The sequence below is a fragment of the Mirounga angustirostris genome, unplaced genomic scaffold, assembly GCF_029215605.1.
Source record: "Mirounga angustirostris isolate CCGP_5_RB_7025 unplaced genomic scaffold, mMirAng1.0.hap1 SCAF_2, whole genome shotgun sequence".
NCBI lineage: Eukaryota > Metazoa > Chordata > Mammalia > Carnivora > Phocidae > Mirounga > Mirounga angustirostris.
In genome coordinates, this window is record NW_026991710.1 from 106,820,905 (window position 1) to 106,848,692 (window position 27,788).

General features: G+C 36.2%; 1 protein-coding gene and 1 long non-coding RNA gene across 2 annotated transcripts in view; one reads left to right on the forward strand and one right to left on the reverse strand.

The window, feature by feature from the left end:
- LOC123848253 (uncharacterized) overlaps positions 1-9,964 on the reverse strand; it is a 44,639-nt gene extending 34,675 nt beyond the window's left edge. The window contains exon 1 of the long non-coding RNA XR_006791729.3: positions 9,786-9,964. This is a non-coding gene — a long non-coding RNA (uncharacterized LOC123848253). The remainder of the gene's footprint in view (positions 1-9,785) is intronic.
- A 22-nt stretch (positions 9,965-9,986) lies between these two features.
- Positions 9,987-26,377, forward strand: PLK4 (polo like kinase 4). The gene is made up of 16 exons (XM_045880476.3): positions 9,987-10,232; positions 10,889-10,984; positions 11,774-11,869; positions 11,949-12,063; positions 12,311-13,337; positions 14,301-14,401; positions 17,107-17,474; positions 18,306-18,410; positions 18,979-19,081; positions 20,061-20,210; positions 20,942-21,075; positions 21,167-21,258; positions 21,408-21,552; positions 22,594-22,734; positions 25,713-25,819; positions 26,217-26,377. Exons 1-16 carry the CDS (start codon positions 10,203-10,205, stop codon positions 26,317-26,319), a joined length of 2,913 nt encoding a protein of 970 aa, XP_045736432.1. The 5' UTR covers positions 9,987-10,202; the 3' UTR covers positions 26,320-26,377.
- Positions 26,378-27,788: the final 1,411 nt, after the last annotated feature.

Genomic DNA, 27,788 nt, shown 5'->3' on the forward strand with positions numbered 1-27,788 from the left:
GTATAATATAGTGATTCAACACTTCCACATATCAACCAATGCACATTACAAATGCACTCCTTAATCCCCATCACCTACTTAACCCATTCCCCCACCCACCTCCCTTCTGGAAATGATCAGTATGTTCTCTACAGTTAAGAGTCTGTTTCTTGGTTTGTCTCTCTTTCTTTTTTTTCCTTTGATCATTTGTTTTATTTCTTAAATTCCACACATGAGTGAAATCGTGGTATGTCTTTCTCTGACAATATTATCTACCATGAGGACTATAGTTTTGGTTTTTATTTTTTAGGTTTATGATCCATTTTTAGTTAAATTTTGTGAAGGTTGGGGCACCTGGGTGGCTCAGTCATTAAGCATCTGCCTTCGGCTCAGGTCATGATCCCAGGACCTGGGATCGAGCCCCTCATCGGGCTCCCTGCTCAGCAGGAAGCCTGCTTCTCCCTCTCCCACTCCCTCTGCTTGTGTTTCCTCTCTTGCTGTGTCTCTCTCTGTCAAATAAATAAATAAAATGTTAAAAAAAATTTTTTCTGAAGGTCATAAGGTCTGTGTCTACTTTTTTTTTTTTTTTTTTTGCACTTGGATATCCTGCTATTCTAGCACCATTTGTTGAAGACTTATCTTTCTTCCATTGTATTGCCTTTGCTCCTTTGTCAACAATCAGTTGACCATATTTAGGTGGGTCTATTTCTGAGCTCTATATTCTTTTCCATTGACCTACTTGTCTGTTCTTTCACCAATACCTCACTGTATTGATTACTGTATCTTCATAGTAACTCTTGATATTAGGTGGTATCTAACCTCCAAATTTGTTTTTCTCTTTCAATATTGTGTTGGCTATTCTGGGGTTTTTGCCTCTCCATATAAATTTTAGAATTTTTGGTTTTAAATTTTATTTATTTTTTGAGTATAGTTCACACAATATTAGTATATTAGTATCAGGTATATAACATAGTGATTCAACAACTCTATATATTATGCTATGTTCACCAGAAGTGTAGCTGCCTCCTGTCACCATACAATGCTATTATATTATTGACATATTCCCTGTGCTATACCTTTTATTCCATGACTTCCATAATTGGAAGCCTGTATCTTCCATTCCCTTTCACCCATTTTGACATCTCCCAGCCTTCTCCCTTCTAGCTACCATCAGTTTGTTTTCTATATTTATATATCTGATTCTGCTTTTGGTTTGTTTATTCATTTTGCCTTTTAGATTCCACATTTAAGTGAAATCATATGCTATTTATCTTTCTCTGATTTCACTTAGCATAATACTTTCTATGTCTATTTATGTTATTGCAAATGGCAAGATCTCATCCTTTTCTTGACTACATAATATTCCAGTGTGCGTGCATGTGTGTGTGTGTGTATTCTTTATTCATCTATCGATGGACATTGGGTTGCTTTCATATCTTGGCTATTGTAAATAATGCTGTAGTAAACATAGGGGTGCATACATCTTTTCAAATTAGTGCTTTGTTTTCTTTAGGTAAATGCCCAGTAGTGGAATTACTGGATCATATACTATATCTTTTTTTTTTTTTTAAGATTTATTTATTTATTTGAGAGAGAGAGTGTGCATGTTAGTGGGGGAAGGGGCAGAGGGAGAGAGAGAATCCTAAGCAGGCTCCATGCTGACACACAGCTTGATCTCATGACACTGAGATGATGATCTGAGCTGAAATCAAAAGTTGGATGTTTAATCAACTGAGCCATGCAGGCACCTCTGGATTATATGCTATTTCTATTATTAATTTTTTGAGGAACCTCTATGCTGTTCTCCACAGTTGTTGTACCAATTTACATTCCTACCAACAGGGTGCCAGTGCTTTTTCTCTTGCCAACATTTGTTATTCTTGCCAACATTTGTTATTTCTTGCCTTTTTCATTGTACCATTGTGACAGGTGTCAGTGATATCTCACTGATTTGCATATCCCTGATGATTAGTAATGTTGAGCCTCTTTTCATGTGTCTGTTGGCCATCTGGATGTCTTTTTTTAAAAATGATTTTATTTATTTATTTGAGAAAGAGAGCATGGGGGGCAGAGAGAGAAGCAGACTCCCTGCTGAGCAGGGACCCCGACATGAGGCTCGATCCCAGGACCCTGGGATAATGACCTGAGCAGATGCTTAACTGACTGAGCCACCCAGGCCACCCAGTAGACACCCTGAATGTCTTCTTTATAAAAATGTCTATTCAGGGGCGCCTGGGTGGCTCAGTTGGTTAAGCGACTGCCTTCGGCTCAGGTCATGATCCTGGAGTCCCGGGATCGAGTCCCGCATTGGGCTCCCTGCTCGGCAGGGAGTCTGCTTCTCCCTCTGACCCTCCCCACTCTCATGTGCTCTCTCTCAAATAAATAAATAAAATCTTTTAAAAAAAAATGTCTATTTAGGTCCTCTGTCCATTTTTAATTGGATTATTTGCTTTTTTTGTGTTGAGTTGTATACGTTCCTCATATATTTTGGATATTAACCCATTATCAGATATATCATTTGCAAATATCTTCTCCCATTCAGTAGGTTCCTTTTTTGTTTTGTTGATAGTTTCCTTTGCTATGCGAAAGCTTTTTAGTTTGGTGTAGTCCCAATAGTTTATTTTTGCTTTTGTTTCCCTCGCCTCAGGAGACATATCCAGAAAAATGTTTCTATGGCTGATGTCAGAAAAATTACTGTCTATATTTTCTTCCAGGAATTTTATGGTTTCATGTCTCACATTTAGGTCTTTAATCCATTTTGAGTTTATTTTTGTGTATGGTTTGAGAAAACAGTCCAGTTTCATTCTTTTGTATGTGGCTGTCCAGTTTCCCAGCACCATTTATTGAAGACACTGTTTTCTCCCCATTGGATATTTTTTGCCTCCTTTGTCATAGATCAATTGATCATATAAATGTGGGGTTATTTCTGGGTTCCCTGTCTCTTTCATTGATGTATGTGTCTATTTTTGTGCCAGTACCATATTGTTTTGATTATGACATCTTTGTAATGTCTCTTAAATCTAGAATGGTGATGTCTGTAGCTTTTTTTTTTCTTTCTCAGGATTGCTTTGGCTACTTGGGGTCACTGGTGGTTCCACACAAATTTTAGTATTATTTGCTCTAATTCTGTGAAAAATTCTATTGGTATTTTGGTAAGGATTGCATTGATTCTGTAGATTGCTTTGGGTATGTGGACATTTTAACAACATTAGTTTTTCCAATCTATGAGCATAGAATATCTTTCCATTTATTTGTGCCATCTTCAATTTGTTTCATCAATATTTTACAATTTTCAGAGTATAAGTCTTCCACCTCCTCGGTTAAGTTTATTCCTAGGTAATTTATTCTTTTCGGTGCAATTGTAAATGAAACTGTTTTCTTAATTTCTCTCTCTGCTACTCTGTTATTAGTGTATAGAAATGCAACTGATTTCTGGGTATTAATTTTTTACCCTGCAAATTTACTGAATTCACTTATTCTAATAGTTGTTTAGTAGTCTCTAGGGTTTTCTACATAACCTGTCATCTGCAAATAGTGGCAATTTAAATTCTTCCTTACCAATACAAATGTCTCTTCTTTTCCTTGTCTATTGCTATGGCTAGGACTTTCAGTACTATGGAGAATGAAAGTGAAGAGAATGCACATCCTTGTCTTATTCCTGATCTTAGAGGAAAATCTTTCAGTTTTTTACCATTGAGTATGATGTTACCTGTGGGTTTTTCATTTTGCTGAGAATCTTTATAATGTACAGATGTTGAATTTTGGTCAGATGCTTTTCCTGCATCTATTGAGATAACATGATTTTTTTTATCCTTCATTTTGTTAATGTGTATCACATTGATTGATTTGTAAATACTGAACCATCATTATAGCCGAGGAATAAATCCTACATGAACATTGTGACTGATCTTTTTAATGTATTGTTGAATATGGTTTGGTAACATTTTGTTGAGGATTTTTACATCTTTGTTTATCAGGGACATTGGCCTTTGGTTTTCTTTTTTTGTGGTGTTTTGTCTGGTTTTGTTATCAGGGTAATGATAGCCTCACATAATGTATTTGGAAGCTTTTCTTCCTCTTTTATTTTTTGGAATTGTTTGAGGAGAATAGGCATTGAATCTTCTTCTTCTTTTTAAGATTTTATTTATCAGAGAGAGAGAGAGAGCACACAAGCAGAGGGAATGGCAGAGGGAGAGGGAGAAGCAGGCTCCCCACTGAGCAGAAAGCCCCATGCAGGACTCTATCCCAGGAACCTGGGATCATGACCTAAGTCTAAGGCAGACACTTAACCGACTGAACCACCCAGGCATCCTGGCATTGAGTCTTCTTTAAATGTTTGGTAGAATTCATTTGTGAATCCATCTGGTCCTGGACTTTTATTTTTTGGTAGTTTTTGATTACTACTTCAAAGTCGTTACTTGTAATTGGTCTATTCAGATTTTCTATTTCTTCCTGGTTCAGAGTTGGAAGATTGTATGTTTCTAGAAATTTATCCATTTCTCCTAAGTTGTTCAGTTTGTTGGCATATTATTTTTTATAATATTCTCTTATAATCCTTTGTATTCCTGTGGTGTCAGTTATTACTTCTTACCTCCATTTCTGATTTTATTTATTTTTGTCCTTTCTCTTTTTTTCTTGATGAGTCTGGCAATTGGTTTGTCAATTTTGTTTATCTTTTTAAAGAACTATCTTTGAGGGGTGCCTGAGTGGCTCAGTCATTAAGCATCTGCCTTTGACTCAGGTCATGATCCCCGGTTTCTGGGATCGAGTCCTGCATCAGGCTCCCTGCTTGGCGGGAAGCCTTCTTCTCCCTCTCCAGCCCCCCCCACCCCCCCACTTGTGTTCCCTCTCTTGCTGTGTCTGTCAAGTAAGTAAATAAAATTTTTTTTGAAAAAAGTTTTAGGGGCAGCTGGGTGGCTCAGTCGTTAAGCGTCTGCCTTCGGCTCAGGTTATGATCCCAGGGTCCCGGGATTGAGCCCCACATCAGGCTCCCTGCTTGGGGGGAAACCTGCTTCTCCCTCTCCCACTCCCCCGCTTGTGTTCCCTCTCTGTCTCTCTGTCAAATAAATAAATAAAATCTTTAAAAAAAAAAGTTTTAAAAAAAGAACTATCTTTGGTTTCATTGTTTTTTAGTCTCTATGTAATTTATTTCTGCTCTTAAGTCTTTTTTTTTTTTTAAGATTTTATTTATTTATTTGACAGACAGAGACACAGCGAGAGAGGGAACACAAGCAGGGGGAGTGGCAGAGGGAGAAGCAGGCTTCCCACAGAGCAGGGAGCCCGATGAGGGGCTCGATCCCAGAACCCTAGGATCATGACCTGAGCCGAAGGCAGACACTTAACGACTGAGCCACCCAGGCACCCGGAGCTCTGAAGTCTTTATTATTTCCTTTCTTCTACAGACCTTGAGCTTTGTTTGTTCTTCTTTTTCTAGTTCATTTAAGTGTAAGGTTAGATTGTTTGAGTTTTATCTTGTTTCTTCTTTTTTTTTTTTAAAGATTTTATTTATTTATTTGAGAGAGAGAGAATGAGAGACAAAGAGCATGAGAGGGAGAGGAGGGTCAGAGGGAGAAGCAGACTCCCTGCCGAGCAGGGAGCCCGATGCGGGACTCGATCCCGGGACTCCAGGATCATGACCTGAGCCGAAGGCAGTCGCTTAACCAACTGAGCCACCCAGGCGTCCCTTTTATCTTGTTTCCTGAGTTAGGTTTGTTTGCTATATACTACCCTCTTAGAACTGCTTTCTTAGAACCAGAGATTTTGGACTATTGTTTTCATTTTCATATTTATGTATTTTTTTATTTCTTCTTTGATTTCTTCATTGACCCATTGGTTGTTTAGTATCATGTTGTTTAGTCTGCACGTGTTTGTGTTTTTTTCCAGTTTTTTTCTTGATTCATTTTTTGTTTCATACTATTGTGGTTAGAAAAGATGCATGATATGATTTCAGTCTTCTTAAGTTTATTGAGACTTGTTTTGTGGCCTAACATGTGATCTATCCTGGAGAATGTTCCATGTGCACTTGAAAAGAATGAGTTCTTTTTGTATAGAATGTTCTTTATATGTCTGTTATGTCCATCTGGTCCAATGTGTTATTCAAAGACATTGTTTCCTTACTCATTTTCTGCCTGGATGACCTATCCATTGATGTAAGTGGATTTTTAAAGTCCCCAACTATTATTGTATTACCATCAATTTCTCCCTTTATGTCATTAATATTTTCTTTATGTACTTATGTACTCCAGTGTTGGGTGCATAGATACTTACAATTGCTATATCCTTTCACTGGAATGATCATTTTAACATTATATAATGCCCTTCTTTGTGTCTTGTTACACTGTATTTTTAAAGTCTATTTTGTCTTAATATAAGTATTGTTACCCTGGCTTTTTTTGCCTTCCATTTGTGTAGTGAATGTATTTCCATCCCTTCACTTTCAGTCTCTGTATTCATCTTTAGGTCTGAGGTGAGTCTCTTGTAGGCAGAATATAGATGGGTGTTCTTTTTTATCCATTCTGCCTCTCTATGTCTTGATTGAAGCACTTTTACATTTATATTTAAAGTAATTATTGATAGTTATGTACTTACTGCCATTTTAAAAATTAATTTTCAGGAAAGAGAAAAGACCCAAATAAATAAAATCACAAATGAGAAAGGAGAAATAACAACCAATAGCACAGAAATACAATTACAAGAGAATATTATAAAAAAACTATGTGCCAAAAAATTGGACAATCTATAAGAAATGGATAAATTCCTAGAAACATGAATTACCAAAACTTACACAGGAAGAAATAGAAAATTTGAATGTGCTGATAATCAGCAAAGAAATTAAATCAGTAATTAAAAAATCCCAACAAACAGAAGTCCAGGACCAGATGGCTTCATAGGTGAATTCTTTCAAATATTTAAAGAAGAGTTAATACCTAATCTTCTCAAACTATTCCAAAAAATAGAAAAGGAAGGAAAACTTCCAAATTTATTCTAGGAGGTTCCCATCGCCCTGATACCAAAACCAGATAAAGACACCACAAAAAAAAAAAACAGAACTACAGGCCAATATCTCTGATGAACTTAGATGCAAAATCCTCAAGAAAATACTAGCAAACCAAATCCAACAATACATTAAAAAAATCATTCAGCACAATCAAGTGGGATTTATTCCTGGGTGCAAGGGTGGTTCAGTATTCACAAATCAATCAACATGATACATCGAATCAATAAGAGAAAGGAGAAGAGCCATTTAATCTTCTCAATAGATGCAGAAAAAGCATTTAACAAAGTACAACAGCCATTCATAATAAAAACCCTCAACAAAGTAGGTTTAGAGGGAACATACCTCAACATAATTAACGCCATATATGAAAAACCCACAAGGTAACATCATCCTCAATGGGGAAAAACTGAGAGCCTTTCCCCTAAGGTTAGGAACAAGACAAGGATGTCCACTCTTACCACTTTTATTCAATATAGTACTTGAAGTCCTAGCCACAGCAAACAGACAACACAAAGAAATATAAGGCATCCATATTGGTAAGGAAGAAATAAAACTTGAACTATTTGCAGATGACATGATACTATATATAGAAAACGAGAAGGACTACACCAAAAAACTGCTAGAACTGATAAAATCAGTGAAGTGTCAGGATACAAAATCAATGTACAGAAATCTGTGGCATTTCCATACACCAATAATGAAGCAGGAGAAAGAGAATTGATCCCATTTACAATTGCACCAAAAATAGTAAGACACTTAAGAATGAACCTAATTAAAGAGGTGAAAGACCTGTACTCTAAAAACTATAATACTCTGATGAAAGAAATTGAAGATGACACAAAGAAATGGAAAACCATTCTATGCTCATGAGTTGGAAGAACAAATCCTATTAATATGTCTATACTACCCAAACAATCTACATATTTAAAGCAAACCCTATCAAAAGACCACCAGTATTTTTCACAAAGCTAGAATAAAAAATCCTAAAATTTGTAAGGATCTACAGAAGACCCCAAATAGTGAAATGAATCTTGGAAAAAAAAAAAAAAGCTAGAGGCATCACAATTCCAGACTTCAATTTATATCACAAAGCTGTAGTGATCAAAACAGTATCATACTGCCACAAATATAGACACATAGATCAATGGAACAGAATAGACAACTCAGAAATAAACGCACAATTTATGGTCAATTAATCTTTGAGAGAGCAGGAAAGAATACCCAATGGGAAAAAGTCTCTTCATCAAACGTTGGGAAAACTGGTCAACTACATGCAAAAGAATGAAACTGGACCACTTTCTTACACCATACACAAAAGTGATTTCAAAATGGATGAAAGATCTAAATATGAGACCTGAAGCCATAAAAATCCTAGAAAATAACATACCAGTAACTTCTATGACATTGGCTGCAACAACTTCTTTCTAGATATGTTTTCTGAGGCAAGGGAAACAAAAGCAAGAATAAACTACTGGGACTACATCAAAATAAAAAGCTTCTGCACAGCAAAGGAAACAATCAGCAAAACTAAAAGGCAACCTATGGAATAGGAGAAGGTATTTGTAAATGACATATCTGATAAAGCATTAGTATCCAAAATATATAAAGAACTGATAAATCTCAACAACCCAAAAATGAATAATCCAACTAAAAAATGGACAGAGACATGAACAGACATTTCTCTAAAGAAGCCATACAAATGGCCAACAGACACATAAAAAGGTGCTCAACATCACTTACCATCAGGGAAATGCAAATCAAAACTACAATGAGATACCATCTCACACCTGTCAGAATGGCTAAAATCAACAATATAAGAAACAATGTGTTGGCAAGAATGTGGGGAAAAAGGAACCCCCTTGCACTGTTGATGGGAACACAAGGTGGTGCAGCCAGTCTGGAGAACTGTATGGAGGTTCCTCAAAAAGTTAAAAATAGAACTGCCCTATGATCTAGCAATTGCACCCCCCCCAAAAATACAAAGACACTAATTTAAAGTGATACATGCACCAGGATGTTTATAGTAGCATTATCTACAATAGCCAAACTATGGAAGGAGCCCAAGTATCCACTGATTGATGAATGGATAAACAAGCTGTGGTATATATAGAATGGACTATTATTCAACCATAAAAAAGAATGAAATCTTGCCATTTGCAACAACATGATGGAGCTAGAGTATAATGCTGAACAAAGTAAGTTATATGATTTCACTCATATGTGGAGTTTCAGAAACAAAACAAATGATCAAAGGAAAAAAAGAGAGATAAGCCAAGAAACAGACTCTTAACTATAGAGAATAAACTGATGGTTACCAGAAGAGAGGAGGGTAGGGGTTATGGGTGAAATAGGTGTTGTCATGTTGAGCACTGAGCACCACCACTCCCCACTCTCTCTCTCAAATAAATAAATAAAATCTTTAAAAAAAAAACACAAAACACAATATCTAAGTTTGTGGTGTCATTCGTTTTAAATCCTTAATAAATATCAGTTTTCTCATCTGCAAAAAGTGGATCATTCCAACCTTATAGAAGGCTCCTTTAATCAATACATTGCATAAAGTGTGTGGGATCTCTTAAATGTAAGTTGCTATATTTACCAAAATAAAGAATGGAGTTCAATTTCTTAAAGCACCATACACATTCATTACAGTTAGGAAAATCTATGGAGTAAACGCAGAGGTACAAAGGGTGTTTAAGCTAGGTAATGATTTTTTTTTTTTAATTTAAACATTTGAACTTTTAAAAATCGTTTTAAAATCTTTATAGAAATGGAGATAGTTTTCCGGACAGTCAAGTGAGCAGCCTACCGGTCGTCTCATCCTTCAGTCTAGCTCTTTTATCCACAGCAAACCCGGCCGTCTGGAAGCCTGACTGCCAACACTCCCCAGCAAGGCTGCAGGGCCGCCAGAGCCTTTCCGGTTCTAGGCCCCTTCGGCCGCGCAGGAGAGCCCGCCACGCATGCGCGCCCGGTGTCTTGACGTCACGGCCAGCCCGGCTGGGACGGCAACCGGCGGGAGTTTTTCAAAATGGGAGCGCGGAGGCGGCGCCCAGGTCTCGGAAGGTGCCGGGGAGGCCTTTCAGTGGCTGTGCAGCCGTCGCCCGGAGCGGCGGCCTAGAGAGCCAAGCCTGATGGGCGCCAAGACCGGCTGGCTGCTTGGAGCGCTGCCTCAAGGGGACTGCGTGAAGGAAGCTAACCTGGGGAGCACAGGCCTGAGCCTGGAAATATGGCGACTTGCATCGGGGAGAAGATCGAGGTGAAAAGTCTTGGCAGTCGTCTGCAGGGCAGGGTGGAGGCGGGGCGGGGTAGTCGGAGTGGCAGGACTCGAGACTGCGGCAGAAAGGGGACCAGGCGAATCTAACGGCTGCGGGGCGGGCGCCGAGGTGATTTGGGAGAGTCCCAACCGCCGGCCAGGCTGCCTAGGGCGGAGCGCCCCGCCCCTCCGGCTGGGGTGTTGGGGGAAAGGTGGGTCGCTCGCGGCCCCGCCCGTCCGTCTCCGGACACCAAGGCTATCCCGCCGGGTCTGCCGCGCTAGAACAGGGCAAAACTGCCACCCGCTTCTCCGAGGGGATGGCGGTTACCTCAGGCGGGAGCTGCGGCGGGATTCCAGCGGAGCCCTCTGCTCCCAGGGGTTGGCTGGAGGTGGGAGCAAGGTGCTGAAGCTGCACTGAGGTGGAGAAAGCGGTTCATTAGCGCGCTGTATCTGAAGCCCAGCCTGGACTTCCAGGGATCCCCGCAAGGCGTCAGCATGCTTCCCACCCCAGACACCTGCTGTATGGAGGTGTAATACCTGCTTGAATTTTGAATTCATATTCCCCTCTTGATCCATTTTATCATCTTTTTCCAGTCTCTTCCTGTCTTCTTTCTTACTCCTGTGAGTCATCACACATATCTTTAATTTTAACTTTAAAGGATTTTAAAGTTGGGAATCTGCTTGGTAAAGGATCATTTGCTGGTGTCTACAGAGCTGAGTCCATTCACACTGGTTTGGAAGTTGCAATCAAAATGGTAAGAATATATTAATCAACTTTTCACCTCTACTTTGCAAGTAATTAGAGAGGTGACTTAAATTGTAAGAAACTCTTTACCTATGAGGCTTTTTTTTAATTAAGGGTGGCGAGAACCCATTGCTTATGCAGAAGACAATAGTGCCAAGTCCAGCGATTGACCTTACAGATGTGTTAGGAGATCCTTGACTGTGCTTAAATAAGTGTTTTATTTTCATTCATGTTCACTAGACCTAGTACTTGTTATTATGCAAACTTGTAGCAATTGATAGAAATCAAAGAACAAATAATTTGTTTATAATAATGAGTAGGACTTGTGCTACTTCTATATTACACTTGTAACACTCTAAAATACTATGTTTTGATTGTTAGGGGGTCAGTCTAATAGGAGTATCATAAACAAATTAAGAATCACTTAATCTAAACCAGGAGGGAAAGGGAAGTTTTACTTTAAAAGCTTGTCTAGTAGAAAAAGAGGGACAGATTATTTAAATCTAGCGTGGCTAGATTTTTGTTGCTTGTTATAGATATGATAGTTGTGCTCTTAAATTCTTTAAGTTGGGAAGGGATATTAGAATGCATTGGGTAAACTTTTACTGAATGTCCATTCTGCCAAGCACTCTGTTAGGTGCATGGGGAAAACAGGCAATAGAATAAATTGACCTCATAAAGAAGTAGATAAAAGGACGTAAGAATATTTTAAAGTATACTTTCTCTCCAGAGTTAACTTCTGAAAACTTCACATTTGGAAGGTCATCATCAACATTTAAATGTCTCATGTTATTTTTAGATAGATAAGAAAGCCATGTACAAAGCTGGAATGGTGCAGAGAGTCCAGAATGAGGTGAAAATACATTGCCAGTTGAAACATCCTTCTATCTTGGAGGTAACACAAATTTTATAAAAGTGACCAAGGACATTGAATTTTTGTATATTATCATTTACTATGCCCTTTTACATTTCAGCTGTATAACTATTTTGAAGATAACAATTATGTGTATCTAGTATTAGAAATGTGCCATAATGGAGAAATGAACAGGTATCTAAAGAACAGAATGAAACCATTCTCAGAAAATGAAGGTAGGTGGCTGCTCTTTTTCTTTTGTGTATTTAAATTTTACTCAACGGCCCAGTTGTCTTAAGGGGACTTAAAGGATATTATAAAATTATCATAATAGTACTTTGGTTGGTAAAACTAAGCTGCAAGCTGGTGTTCTAATGTAATACTGTGGCACATGTACTTGGGTTTCTAAAAACTGAATTCTAAGATTCTGAATACTGAATCAGATTTTCTAAATTATAAATTTTATTTTTTGCATTCCAACAGCTCGACACTTTATGCACCAGATCATCACAGGAATGTTGTATCTCCATTCTCATGGTATATTACACCGGGACCTCACACTTTCTAACCTCTTACTTACTCGTAATATGAACATCAAGATTGCTGATTTTGGGCTGGCAACTCAATTGAAAATGCCGCATGAGAAGCACTATACATTATGTGGAACTCCTAATTACATTTCACCAGAAATTGCAACTCGAAGTGCACATGGACTTGAATCTGATGTTTGGTCCTTGGGCTGTATGTTTTATACATTGCTTATTGGGAGACCACCTTTTGACACTGACACAGTCAAGAACACATTAAATAAAGTAGTATTGGCAGATTATGAAATGCCAACTTTTTTGACAAGAGAGGCCAAGGACCTTATTCACCAGTTACTTCGTAGAAATCCAGCAGATCGTTTAAGTCTGTCTTCAGTATTAGACCATCCTTTTATGTCCCGAAATTCTTCAACAAAAAGTAAAGATTTAGGAACTGTAGAAGACTCAATTGATAGTGGACATGCCACAATTTCTACTGCAATTACAGCTTCTTCCAGTACCAGTGTAAGTGGTAGTTTCTTTGACAGAAGAAGACTTTTGATTGGTCAGCCACTCCCAAATAAAGTGACGATATTTCCAAAGAATAAAAATTCAAGTGATTTTTCTTCTTCAGGAGATGGAAGCAGTCTTTATACTCAGTGGCGAAATCAAGAACAAGAAACCAGTAATAGTGGAAGGGGAAGAGTGACCCAGGATATAGAAGAAAGGCCACATTCTCGATACCTTCGTAGAGCCCATTCCTCTGATAGATCTGGCACTTCTAATAGTCAGTCTCGAGCAAAAACATTTACAATGGAACGATGTCGCTCAGCAGAAATGCTTTCAAAATCCAAAAGATCAGGAGTAGATGAAAATGAAGAAAGATACTCACCTATAAACAGCAATACCAATATTTTTCACTTCTTTAAAGAAAAGACATCCAATAGTTCTGGATCTTTTGAAAGACCTGATAATGATCAAGCACGGTAAGAAGAATTCTATCAAAAACATTTTATTTTTCTATAAATGTTATATTAGTACAAATAGGAAGCTGCATCTAACTAAGGAGGGTTAATTTTTTCTAATATTGTCAGATGTTCCTGGGGTACTTCTTAGCTATGATTTCTATTTCTTATTAGAAAGAAAATCAGAAAGAAAATCAGAATGATGATTTTTAATTGTAGTTAAGAAACTCTTTCATAGGGGCGCCTGGGTGGCTCAGTCATTGGGCATCTGCCTTCGGCTCAGGTCATGATCTCAGGGCCCTGGGATCGAGCCCCGCATCGGGCTCCCTGCTCAGCGGGGAGCCTGCTTCTCCCTCTCCCACTACCCCTGCTAGTGTTTCCTCTCCTGCTGTGTCTCTCTCTGTCAAATAAATAAAATCTTTAAAAAAAACACAAAAAACCTCTTTCATAATAAGTGTATGTGCTCATGAATGTGTTTAATACTTGAGAATTTTGTTTCATTTTTTGTTTTATAGGAAGCAGGTCTCCAGTGCAAAGTATCATATTAAACGTGTCTGATCCCTAAAGTACTCTGATAGTAACTGTTCTGTCTTTCTCTATCCCTCTCTCACACACACACACACTCACACACACAAGCTGAGCAAGTAATGAGTAATCATATTATTGACTGCTTCTCACATGAAGGCAATTTTTTAATGATTGTAGTGTTTATTTTTTCCTTTTTCTGATCTTTGATTTTTATGCCTAAATTACAAGATGGCAATAGCTGTGTAGAAACATTGTCACAGTACCATTGGCATTTTGATCTGGAAGTTTAGCTTCTTAGAGACCATTTAATTATGCAAATATTGGTTTCTATAGTTACTCTAAAATTTTTAGGTATTCAGATCAAAAGATAACTACCTTTTTAAATATTTTTATCTTCAAAAGTCATTACCTGATAATTTTTTTATTAGTTTATCGGAATTTTTTTTCTCTGTTTAGCTCCAGTCATCTTTGTCCAGGAAAAACTCCTTTTCCATTTCCAGACCAAACGTCTCAGACTGAAATGGTGCAACAGTGGTTTGGGAATCTGCAAATAAAGGGTGAGTTTTCTGTTTGGGTTTTCTAAAGAAAATAATACATTAAAAAATAATAATAATACATTTTCAATAAACTATATTACAATAACAGTAATAATAACTTTACTCATTTTGAGTATTTGCTATATCAGTTACTGTCCTTAATGCTTAACAAATACTAACTTATTAAATTCTCACACACAAAAAATACGAAGCTAGGGGTGCCTGGGTGGCTCAGTCGGTTGAGCGTCTGCCTTCGGCTCGGTCACGCATGATCTCCGGATGCTGGGATGGAGCCCTGCATCGGGCTTCCTGCTCAGCGGGGAGTCTGCTTTTCTCTCTCTCCCTCTGCCCCACCCCACTGCTTGTTCTCTTTCTCTCAAATAAATAAATAAAATCTTTTAAAGAAAAATATGAAGATAATATCATTAGCCCTATCTTATTTGTGTTGCAGAGAGCTTAATTTTCCAAGCTATACCACTGCCTATAAGCAGAGGAGCCACAATTCCAATACAAGCAGTCTGGCTCATAGACTTTACTCTTTATCTCTCTGTTCTTGCAGCCTATCTGTAAGAAGCACCTACTATCAGTGCCTATAAAATAATCAAAAGATGATTGGCCTTATTTTTAAGTAGAAGCTGATGTGGACATCATGGTTTACCAGTGGGACCTTACATACACTAAAGTACACAGCTACTAAAACCTTAATGGGTTTTTTTTGTTTTGTTTTGTTTTGTTTTTTTAAGTGAGCTCCAGGCCAACATGGGCTTGAACTCACAAACTTGAGATCAAGAGTTACATACTTGGGGCGCCTGGGTGGCTCAGTCGGTTAAGCGTCTGCCTTTGGCTCAGGTCATGATCCCGGGGTCCCAGGATCGGGCCCTGCATCGGGCTCTGTGTTCAGCGGGAAGCCTCCTTCTCCCTCCGTCTCCCCCTGCTTGTGCTCTTTCTCTCTCTCTCTCTCTTAAATAAATAAAATCTCTAAACAAACAAACAAACAAACAAAAGTGTTACATACTCTACTGACTGAGCCAGCCAGGCACCCCAAAACCTAAACATTTTTAAACAGCTGTCATCCAGGTCATTATTTTAGATTCAGAGTTTGACAGTTCAACATTTCTTATTAATGAATATGACAGACTCACAGAAGGTGGGTTGGAAATAACCGTGGAAAAAAAGGGAGAATAAAAAAGAAAACATATGGGGAGGAGGAGATCATTTCGTACTAAGTATTATATTACTTCAAAGAGTACATAATATGACTATAATTTAAGCAGAGTTGTTATGTTACCGCAAGCATCTATTCTTTTTTTCTTTTTAAAAAATATATTATTTTCAAGAGCCCAAAAGGGAATTAATCTTTTTATGTGTACTTGATGATGATAATAATTCAAGTTTATGGTTTTTAAAGTATAAGATTGCCATGTACTTAATCTTGCACTTAACCTTCTGTTGTGTTGATAGATATTTCTATTTGGTAATACGGATATATCTGAGATGGAGAAATAAGCTTGTTTATAATCTAGTAGTGCTGCTGCAATTTTAAAGAATATTATTTGGTACAAAATATTTCTATCATATTGGAAGTAGGAGGAAGGAAAGCACTAACAAGTCATTTAGGGAAAAAAATGCAATATATATTTTTACAGTTTAGCATTTGAAAAATTGCCTTAATCAGATCTATATAGTCTAATCATTTGGGGGCTTTAAAAAAATAATATTCCCATGTGAACTCTAAAACCATATAAAATATAAATGGGTAAAATTCAACAAGAACTCTTAAAAAATGTGGGGCAAATACCCTTGTAATATTAAATATTAATCATAATATGAAAACTATTTCATATACTGTTTTTGCTTTTACTTGCATATTTTATAAGTAAAGATGATGACAGTCCTCAGCTTAAAGAGGATACATTTACATATTACATAGAATGATTACCTGGGAGCTCCTCAAATCTGTACTTGTTGGAATACTGGCAGTTACTTATTTTAGAATTAGTAAGTGACCCTGATTTTGCCTTGATTGAAAAATGAATTTCATATTAATATCTTTTTTTTCTTAGTTTTAGGAGTATAAAGGTATATCTTTGCATTCTGGATTAAAATGTTCTTTTAAAGTCATTCTTGGGGAGCCTGAGCGGCTCAGTCGTTTAAGTGTCTACCTTCTGCTCAAATCATGATCCCAGGGTCTGGGATTGAGCCCCACATTGGTCTGCCTGCTCAGTGGGGAGTCTGCTTCTCCCTCTTCCTCTGCCTCCTCCCACCTGCTTATGCTCATGCTCTATCTCTCTCTCTCTCTCAAATAAATAAATAAAATCTTTAAAGTCATTCTTGTATATGTCTTATCTTTTTTTTTTTTTAATATTTTTATTTATTTATTTGAGAGAGAGAATGAGAGAGAGAGAGAGCACATGAGAGGGGGGAGGGTCAGAGGGAGAAGCAGACTCCCTGCCGAGCAGGGAGTCCGATGTGGGACTCGATCCCAGGACTCCAGGATCATGACCTGAGCCGAAGGCAGTTGCTTAACCAACTGAGCCACCCAGGCGGCCCATCATTCTTGTATATGTCTTATCTTAAAACTGCTTATTTGTTAGAAATATTATAAGCATTTTTTTTACTAGATTTCTTTTGTACCTCAAAACAAAATTATACTAGCATGACATTGTGTTGTGTAGACTTGTTTTTTTCATTTTTCACTAAATTGCTCCATTCTGTGTATAATGCAGCTCATTTAAGAGAAAATACTGAATACAACAGCATTAGCCCAAACAGAGATTTCCAAGGCCATCCAGATTGGCAGGACACATCAAGAAATGCTTGGACTGAGACGCGAGCCAAAAAGAGCCCTGATGCTTCTGATAATGTGCATCCTGCAAAACAGCTGAATACCATGAAATATATGACTGCATTTCAAAGTAAACCGGAGATAATTCAACAAGAATCTATTTTTGGCTCAGATCCTCTTTCTGAACAAAGCAAGACTAGGGGTATGGAGCCACCATTGGGTTATCAGAAACGTACACTACGAGGCATTACATCTCCTTTGACTGCTTACAGGTTAAAACCGATTAGACAGAAAACCAAAAAGGCTGTGGTATGTCTATCATTTTTCTAAATTACTATGTGGTATTTTCCTTGAGTATGTGGCTTCTTGTATCTAATATGTTTCTTTTAGTTCCTGTACTTTTGATATTTACATGAGAAACTCATTTAAAAGTAAAGAGACCGGGAGTTTATGGAAAAATAGCTAGTGTTTTCTTCTGACTACTTTAAGAATGGTGAATTGGTACTGGTAAGTTTTGAATTTTAAATTATTGATAATGGGAAACATTTAAAAATAACAGGGGCTAAATACTGTGTTAAATATTATTTTATTTACAATTGCAATTACTAAATTAATATTTAATACTGCTTTTTGCTTTTGTCTTGTTTTGGTATTTAGTCTCAAATGAAAAAGGTAAACTAAAAAACAAAAATTTTTTTTAACACCTGGAATTATTTAAAGAAAAAGTATACACAAAATCAAGTTTAAAGTTTAAATTGATGTATGAATTGGGAATAGCGATTTTAATTTTTTAATTCCATCTTCCTCCTGTTTGTACCTTGCTTTCTGTTTCACCCAATCTGCCTTTGTTTGCCTTGCTTTTGTCTTCTCAAAGTCCTTATTCTCCACCCCTACCTTCTGCTTTCGTTCTGCTCTCTGGTTATCATTTCACACTTAATTATGCCTTCTTACCTTTGCTCCTTATGTTTCACAATTGTGCTCAAATACACCTGTGGTGTAGACTGTTGCAGAGAAGCAGCCATTTGATTTTGACTTGAATTTTTGTTTCTGCTATGGTTAAGTACTTTTAAGTGTTATATATGTCAGAGCTATTATAGTAAACAAGAGAATTGTTACTAATGTTAGTTTTTTGTTTTTTAGGTCAGCATACTTGATTCAGAGGAGGTATGTGTGGAGCTTCTAAAGGAGCATACATCTCAAGAATATGTGAAAGAAGTTCTTCAGATATCTAGTGATGGAAATACGGTAATGTGGCTTTACTTTATTTTGCAACTTTAAATCATCATTAAGCATTTAGCATTCCAATTCGTTCTACAAGGATATCGTTAAAATATTTAAAAATTGGTTTTCTTAATGTGATAGTATCTCTGAAATTCAAAAACTAAAATAGCATATTACATATATTTAATTAATGTGGTTTTAAAAATAATTATAGCTTGTAGCAAATCTAAACTTTAAGCTTAAGTTTGAAAAGCAAAATAACTGGGGCGCCTGGGTGGCTCAGTCGTTAAGCGTCTCCCTTCAGCTCAGGTCGTGATCCCAGGGTTCTGGGATCTGGGAAGCTCAGGCTTCTCCCTCTCCCACTCCCCCTGCTTGTGCTCCCTCTCTCACTGTGTCTCTTTCTCTGTCAAATAAATAAATAAAATCTTAAAAAAAAAAAAAGGCAAAATAATTACTTCTAGGGAATATTTAACATTTTCAATAAAATAATATTTAATTTTACATGTGAGCTCTTTTCATAATTTTATTAACAAAATATAGCACTTTAACTTAATGGCATATAATTAGAATTCTTAAAAAAACTTTTTGGCAGATCACTGTTTATTATCCCAATGATGGAAGAGGTTTTCCTCTTGCTGATAGACCACCACCCCCTACTGACAACATCAGTAGGTACAGCTTTGACAATTTACCAGGTATGTAAATTTACCAGGGAATAAATTTAGATAATGGATTTATACATACGTAAACTCCGTATGTGTGGATATCATCGATTGTAAATGTCTTGCTTCAGCCAGGCTGCAGCTCATGTTCTCATACTTTATATATGGTGAGATGTGGTGTAATTTACTAATCCAATGTTTATTCATAATCTGTGTTATCACGTATTTAAGTAACAACTATGGAATATTAGTCATATATCACACAAATATACGTACACTTGTTTAGTTACTAATTTGTCTAGAATCTTGTTCAAAATTCAACATAAAGTATCAATTTTTGACTTTTGAAAGCATTATTATGCTCCATAAATGATAATCTATAATTATGGCTAACCAAATTTGACTCCTTGTTCAGCTTCTGGATATTATGGATGGGGGAATTAAATATTGAATAGTAAGACTTCACTGAAGTGACTTTTAGAATCAAACAAGAAAACCTATCTAACCTAACCCTATTAGAAATCAAAACAGATAGACCAGACTAAATACTGTAAGTGACTATAGTTACAGGGAATTGTAAAAACTAATTTTGAATAGTAGGACCACAAAACTCTATGCCTTACTAACATAAAAAGAACTACATCTTTTCCTGATAGTCTGATTCTGATTTCTCAGGTAGAAATTTTTTCATTTCAATTTTTAAAACTTTTCTGGAATCGTTACTTATAATAAGGAGTCAATGAGTCAAAGAAAGAGATTTTTTAAATAATCATGGTACTATTCATCAGATTTTGTTATATACTTCTTGGGAATTGTATTATATTGTCTTTAGTTTTCATTACAATAATAGACTTGCATGACTAAAATATCTTTATTTTGGTAATGAGGTTTCTAACCTATCAACTTGAATTTTTGAGGAAGAGTAGAGATCAATATTAAACTTAGGGAATTTATATGTCACATCAACACTTTATTTCCTACTATTAGGTAATTTTTTTCTTTTCTTCCCTAGAGAAGTACTGGCGAAAATATCAATATGCTTCCAGATTTGTACACCTTGTAAGATCTAAATCACCCAAAATCACTTATTTTACAAGATATGCTAAATGCATTTTGATGGAGAATTCCCCTGATGCTGATTTTGAGGTTTGGTTTTATGATGGTAAGTACCATTTAGAAATGGTAATTTTTTTCCCTTTAGTTTATAATTTAGTAGTTGTGTTTTTTTTTTTTAAATTCAGCACCACAAGTTTATAAACTATATATTCATACAAATTAATTACACAGCACAGTGTACTATATGCTAAATATGTTAACCAAATTTATTTATATATACTTTCATGTAAACAGCTTATTCTCCAATACGTATATTAGTCCTCTTTCCCTAAATAGCTTAGATTTAACAACATTCAGGTTGGTAGTACAGAATCACCTGAAATAAATATCCTGTTTCTTAATAGAAACTCAAATGGACATATACCAAATGATGAAAATTAGAAATGTGGCAAAAGGATAGGGTTGAACTAGAGAATATTATTTTCTAAATCTATTCTATAAAGATGGTTTACTTTTTAATCGGTAAAACTCCCTTTAAGGGACACCTAGCACATACACTCACACGGTACATATATAATTATAGCTATCCTTCAGTTATGTTTTTGTATGAGATCAGTGATTTTTTAAGATATCATAGAAGTATCAGACTTAAGCCAGATATATGCAGAAAAAAATGGATGGCCTATATTTACTGAATACATTCAGAGCCTCATTTTATTAATGTTCAGTGAGTGAATATAAATAATACCTTGATCTTTATGCACTAGTATGATAATGAATATAAACAGGAATATTTAAAGAAATGATAAAAGAGTAGTTTTCTTCTTATTCTTTAAGGAGCAAAGATACACAAAACCGAAGATTTAATTCAGGTGATTGAAAAGACTGGGAAGTCTTATACCTTAAAAGGTGAAAGTGAAATTAATAGCTTGAAAGGGGAAATACAAATGTATATGGATCATGCAAATGAGGTATGTACCTAGTTGTGGTAGGTTTTCATACCAATTAATAGTGATTCCAAGTGACAGATGAAATAATGACAGCACTATTCTTTTGAAATAGGGCCATCGTATTTGCTTAGCACTGGAATCCATAATTTCAGAAGAGGAAAAGAAAAGTGGAAGTGCTCCCTTTTTCCCAATAATTGTAGGAAGGTAAGTGTTTGAAAAAATTTTAAATATGTCTAAGATGTATCGGAAATGTTAAAAAAAAGTAGTTTGGTGTTTACATTATGGACATTTTTTAGTTTTCTATAATTTGAAAGCTTTAAGGGAATATATTCAGACATTTCTTTCCTCTTCAGAAAACCTGGTAATACTAGTTCACCTAAGGCCTTATCACCTCCTCCTCCTGTGGATTCAAACTACCTGATAAGTGATAGAGCATCTTTGAATAAAATGATGAATAGTGCTGCTTATCCAAAACCGGCACCAATACTTAATCCTTCTGTAAGTAAATATATGTCACTTCTATACTTTAAACTCTTCAGTGATTGCCTCATGCCCTTCATATAAAATTTAAATTCCTTACTATGGCCTTACTATCATCTGTCTACTTCTCCCCTGCCTACTTACCCTGTACTGTCTATGCCTTCTTTAGTTCTTCAAGTAAATCAAACTTTCAGGGCCTTTTCACCTGCTATTCACTTGACCTGGAACTTTTCTCTAACCTCTTAATGGCTAATTCTTTCTCATCCTTTAGGTCTCAGTTTATTTTTTTTATTTTTATTTTTTTAAAGATTTTATTTATTTGACAGAGAGAGAGTACAAGTAGGCAGAGCGGCAGGCAGAGGGAGAGAGAGAAGCAGGCTCTCCACTGAGCAGGGAGCCCGACATGGGGCTCGATCCCAGGACCCTGAGATCATGACCTGAGCTGAAGGCAGATGCTTAACGACTGAGCCACCCAGGGGCCCCCAGGTCTCAGTTTAAATGTTACCCCTGTGAGGCCTAACCTGTCCCCTCTGGGAAAAAGCAAAATATGTTACTATATGTATCATTTTATTTTTACTAATAAAATATCATTGACTGCCTTAATATCCATGATAGATCATTGGTTACATAAACTTATTAAATTTTTATTCAGTGAACTGTCATGCCTATAAATACTATATAGCAATACAGAAAAATGCAACATTAAAGAAATAGATCTGTGTATACTCATACACATATACGTATATACTGTAATTGCAGTTATGAAAAATTGTACCTTGGGGGAAAAAAAGGCAAAAGAAATCTACCTAAATGAAAACAGCAACTGATTTTTCTTTTCTGTATTTCTCTAATTTTCCGTAATGCGGTTATATACTTGCATTTTTTTGTTAATATTTTAATTTAAATCTGAAGTTTATTATGTGATTATATCTTAATTTTTTAACTTTGTTATTGAAAATTATTTTCAGCTAATGAAAATCTAGTCATTTTTCAGTTTTGCTGAAGTTGGCTTATAAAAATGCTAAGGAATAATATCTTTTTGTCTTTTACTGTTTGTAGATGGTTACAAATGAAGGACGTGGCTTTACGGCTGCAGCTTCTGGAACAAACATCTCTTCTAGTAGTCTAAAAGAATGTCTTCCTAAATCAGCACAACTTTTGAAATCTGTTTTTGTGAAAAATGTTGGTTGGGCTACACAGGTGAGAAGTTTTTATAGTAAAGTGAATTTTCTCAGTATGAATTTCTTTAGTTTTCACAGTCATTACACCATTATCAAAAATAAATAAATAATTTTAAAGATTTCTCTTTGCGAGAAAGATTTTACACCTTTTTTTACATTAGTTATGTTAAAATTTTAGACATTTTTTATTTGTACACACTTGGAGAACTCTAGGTATTGTTAATAGATTGGTAAGACGTAAGTGATTTGTTTTTGACATTTGTTTTTACAGTTTTAAAAACAAGTGTTTTAAACCCAAATGTCCACTGATAGATGGATGAAGAAGATGTATGTGTAGGGGCGCCTGGCTGACTCAGTCCATAGAGCATGCAACTCGATCTCAGGGCTGTGAGTTCAAGCCCCACATTGGGCATAGAGCCCACTTAAAATTAATTAATAAATAACTATACATACATACATACATTAAAAAAAAGTATGTGTATATAAACAATGGAATATTACTCAGCCATAAGAATAAAGAATAAAATCTTGCCATTTTTGACAACATGGGTGGGCCTAGAGGGTATTATGCCAAGTGAAATAAGTCAGAGAAAAACAAATATATGATTTCACTTACATGTGGAAGCTAAAAAACAAGACAGAAAGAAGCTCATCCATACAGAAAACAAACTGGTCATTGCCAGAGGGGAGGAGGATTGGCAAACTAGGTGAAGGGGATTAAGAGGTACACACTTCCAGCTGTAAAATAAATAAGTCACAGAAATGAAAAGTACAGCATAGGGAATATATAGTCAATAATACTGTGATAGTGTTGTGACAGATTGTGAGCATTGAGTGCTGTACAGAACTGTTGAATCACTATGTTGTATACCTGAAACTAACATAACATTGTATGTCAGCTGTGCTTCAATTTAAAAAATAAATTAAGAAAAACAGAATAGAGGGGCGCCTGGGTGGCTCAGTTAGTTAAGTGTCTGCCTTCGGCTCAGGTTATGATCTCAGGTCCTGGGGTCATCCCCATGTCGGGCTCCCTGCTCGGTGGGAAGCCTGCTTCTCCCTCTCCCTCTGCCCTTCCATCCTGCTCATGCTCTCTCTCTCTGTCTCTCTCAAATAAATAAAATCGTAAAAAACAAACAAACAGAATAGAGGTGTCTCATAATGGCTACTTATTGGGAATTGAGAATGATGTTCATGACATTTAGTTTTACAAACTATTTTTAATCTATTACTAGAGTAACTCATTTGGCAGAAAAGGATTTTTGCATTTAAAAATTAAGTCCAGGGGATCCTGGGTGGCTCAGTCATTAAGTGTCTTCCTTTGGCTCAGTTCATGATGCCAGGGTCCTGGGATCGAGCCCCGCATTGGGCTCCTTGCTCAGCGGGAAGCCTGCTTCTCCCTCTCCCACTCGCCTTGCTTGTGTTCCCTCTCTCACTCTGTCTCTCTCTGTCGAATAAATAAATAAAATCTTTTAAAAAGAAATTAAATAAATAAATAAAAATTAAGTCCACATTGAGTTTCATACTTACAGAATTATATGTAGGTGTGAGCCTATATGTATATATTATCTGAAAGCTTGAAGATTGGAGACTTGAGCATAGTACATGTAATTTTTACTTACCAGTGAAGAAAAATGCATCTTAGACCTTTATGAGGGTAGGAAATAAATGAAGGGAACTCAGCATTTGTTGAGTACCTGCTATGTGGTACCATGTTTCTCACATATATTGTCATATATAAAGTTGGTGTTACCTCCTTTTATAGATAGTAAAATTATGGCTTATAACTGTTGACTGACTTGCACAGTCTTACTTGGTAGTTGGCAGTCTGGTTGTAAACTCAGGTCTGTTTGATTCCAGTGACCATGTGTTCTCTCTGCTGTTTGGAGTGCCACATTGTATATTAGTGACTATATCAAATATCAGTGACTAAAGGAGTAAGTTGCAAAGGCTAAGGTGTAATGTTCTCAGGCAGAAGAGAGATTCTGTAGCCCAAGAACAAAGAATAGAGGGAAATCCTAATTTAAGAAAATGTTACTTTTGTTATTTCCTAAATCTCTTCTTGGTTAGAAATGCTATTGGAGGGGCTCAGTCATTAAGTGTCTGCCTTCAACTCAGGTCATGATCCCAGGGTCCTGGGATCGAGCCCCACATCGGGCTCCCTGCTCAGCGGGAAGCCTGCTTTTCCCTCTCCCACTCCCCCTGCTTGTGCTCCCTCTCTCACTGTGTCTCTCTCTGTCAAATAAATAAAATCTTTAAAAAAAAAAAAAGAAAGAAAGAAATGCTATTGGAGTGGGGGGGGAGGACACAAAACTACTCAGACATCATAGTAGAAATGAATGGGAAACAGGATTCATTTAGAATAATTTTAATATTTTAATGCCATAGCTATTAAAGGAATAATCAGAAAAGATGTGAATATTCTCAGTGCTACTACCATCACAATCCCATATTTGTAGTTTTCTGAGAGGGTTGCTTTTTTTTTTTTTTTTTTTAAAGATTTATTTAATTTGGGACGCCTGGGTGGCTCAGACGTTAAGCGTCTGCCTTCGGCTCAGGTCATGATCCCAGGGTCCTTATATCGAGCCCTGCATCGGGCTCCCTGCTCCTCCCTCTCCCACTCCCCCTGCTCGTGTTCCTGCTCTCACTATCTCTCTCTCTCTCTTTCTCTGTGTCAAATAAAATCTTTAAAAAAAAAAAGATTAATTTAATTTATTTAAGAGAGAGCGAGCGCACGCTCGTTCAAGCACGAGCAGTGGGGGTGCAGAGGGAGGCAAGCAGACTCCCTGCTTAGTGGGGAGCCCTATACGGGGCTTGATACTAGGACCCTGAGATCATGACCCGACCCAGAATCAAGAGTCAGATGCTTAACTGACTGAGCCACCCAAGAGCTCTGAGCATTGGTTTTTTTAACTGTATGAAAGTCCTATTAAACATGAATACCTTTTAAGAACTTTAAATCTTCTACTGTATAGTAATTTTGCACACTTATTTTTCTAGTTAACTAGTGGAGCTGTGTGGGTTCAGTTCAATGATGGGTCCCAGTTGGTCGTGCAGGCAGGAGTGTCTTCTATCAGTTATACATCACCAAATGGTCAAACAACTAGGTAAGTTCTTAATATAATGGTTGAGATTTAGCCCTTTGCTATATAATTTTGTTTTCTCTGTATGTTGAAATAAATGATTTAATAAAGTTTTGTATGTTCTTTAGATTAGGGCCTTCAGTTTAATGAAGAATCCAATTTTCAAGTCAGCTCAAGTTTTTGACCTAATTTTCTTTTTATTATTTAAATACATTTAGAAAGTGGCCTATTTTAAAAGGAAACAAACTGGATATGCTTAACTTGATTTAGGTATCTACTTAAATAATTTTGTGTAATTTTTCTGAGGTGCCTCTTTCATTGAAGAATTACTGAGAAATAGCATGTGCCTTTTGGTAGTCTCATACAAACCAATTAATTAAGTTATGTTTTTGTCTTTTTTTTTTTCTTTTGCTTCACTTAGGTATGGAGAAAATGACAAATTGCCAGATAACATCAAACAGAAATTACAGTGTCTTTCTTCCATCCTTTTGATGTTTTCTAATCCAGCTCCGAGTTTTGAATAATTAAAGCTCCTTTTAGATGCATAAGTCTAATAAATAACTTTGTTGGCTTTCAAGTAAAGTGACTTTTTTTATTTAATCTAACTTCCTCAGAAAGCCTTTCTATAAAAGACAGTTTTAATCTATACCATAATGGATGTATTCTAATGAGAGGACAAAACAGAATGAAAGTTCTAAAATGTACTGGTCATAGATTAAAATAGTACACCGGACTTTGCTCTTAGAACATATACCCCCAAACTTTGTGTTCATATATTTGTATTGAACAGTCTTTTAAAAGCAAAAATATAAATGGTGTGTGGTATATTTATGCTTTTTTTATTGTTTTCCCTACTTCTCAGACATGTTGAGAATCATGGAAAAAACATGCTGGAGTCTTTGAGGTTTTGACCATGTAAATAATGTGTATTTATGTTGTAAGTAACATATGTAAACATGTATATTTGTTTTATATTTATTTTTGTAGCACCAGTTTCTAATGAAACATTTTTGAAAATGCATTTTATAAAAAAAATAAATACAGAGATAAGTTGCTTTATCTTTTGATTTATTTAATTAAATATTTTAAAGTAAGTTACTAGTAAGCTCATTTTTAAATTATGTTGCCTGTTTAGGAGCCAGTTAAATTTTTTAAATTAATTTTGCAAATGGTAAATACATTGTTTCTCTACCTTTATTTGAAAATATCTGTATATTTTAATGATAAACATTTTAACACTGTAGAACTTAATATAATAGTTAAAATGAAGAAAAAGAATATTTGATAGTGGCCAGCCATTACCTTTTACTCAAGGTAAAATAGGAATGAAATAAAACTATATAAATATGATAAAGTCTTTTTAACCTAATGTTTCCTGCTGTTTATTAGAATTAGAAATATTTGAGCTAATTTCATTTAGTAGACAGGAATACCTAATGCCACAATTATTCAACATTGTTTTGGACATTTTTGCCTAAGGCAATGACAAGAATATTAATTTGCAACATAATTTGCAGAGTTAATAAAAAAAAGACAACCCGATAGAAGTATGGACAAGAGGGGCGCCTGGGTGGCTCAGTTGGTTAAGTGACTGCCTTCGGCTCAGGTCATGATCCTGGAGTCCCGGGATCGAGTCCCACATCGGGCTCCCTGCTCGGCGGGGAGCCTGCTTCTCCCTCTGACCCTCCCCCCTCTCTCATTCTGTCTCAAATAAATAAAATCTTTAAAAAAAAAAAAAAAAAAAAAGAAGTATGGACAAGAGATGAGCAGATAATTCACAAAGACAGAAAAGAGGAAATATATGCTCACCATATTTATAGTTGGAGAAATGCAAAATTAAAACAAAATCATTTCCTTTTATCAAAGAGATTGGTAAAAAATAATAAAATAGTGCTTGCTAAGAGAAACAGGGCATTCTCATGTGTTGATTAATTAGTGTAAAAGGTAATTTGGCAATATCTGTTAGAATTAACACATTTTAGTACATTGGTAA

Bases quoted from the DNA above. Each gene is read 5' to 3' on its own strand.
- PLK4 (XM_045880476.3), top strand. From the start codon at position 10,203: ATGGCGACTTGCATCGGGGAGAAGATCGAG. The intron at 20,211-20,941 runs GTAAGTACCATT...TTATTCTTTAAG, and splicing joins TGAGGTTTGGTTTTATGATG to GAGCAAAGATACACAAAACC. The intron at 21,076-21,166 runs GTATGTACCTAG...CTTTTGAAATAG, and splicing joins ATATGGATCATGCAAATGAG to GGCCATCGTATTTGCTTAGC.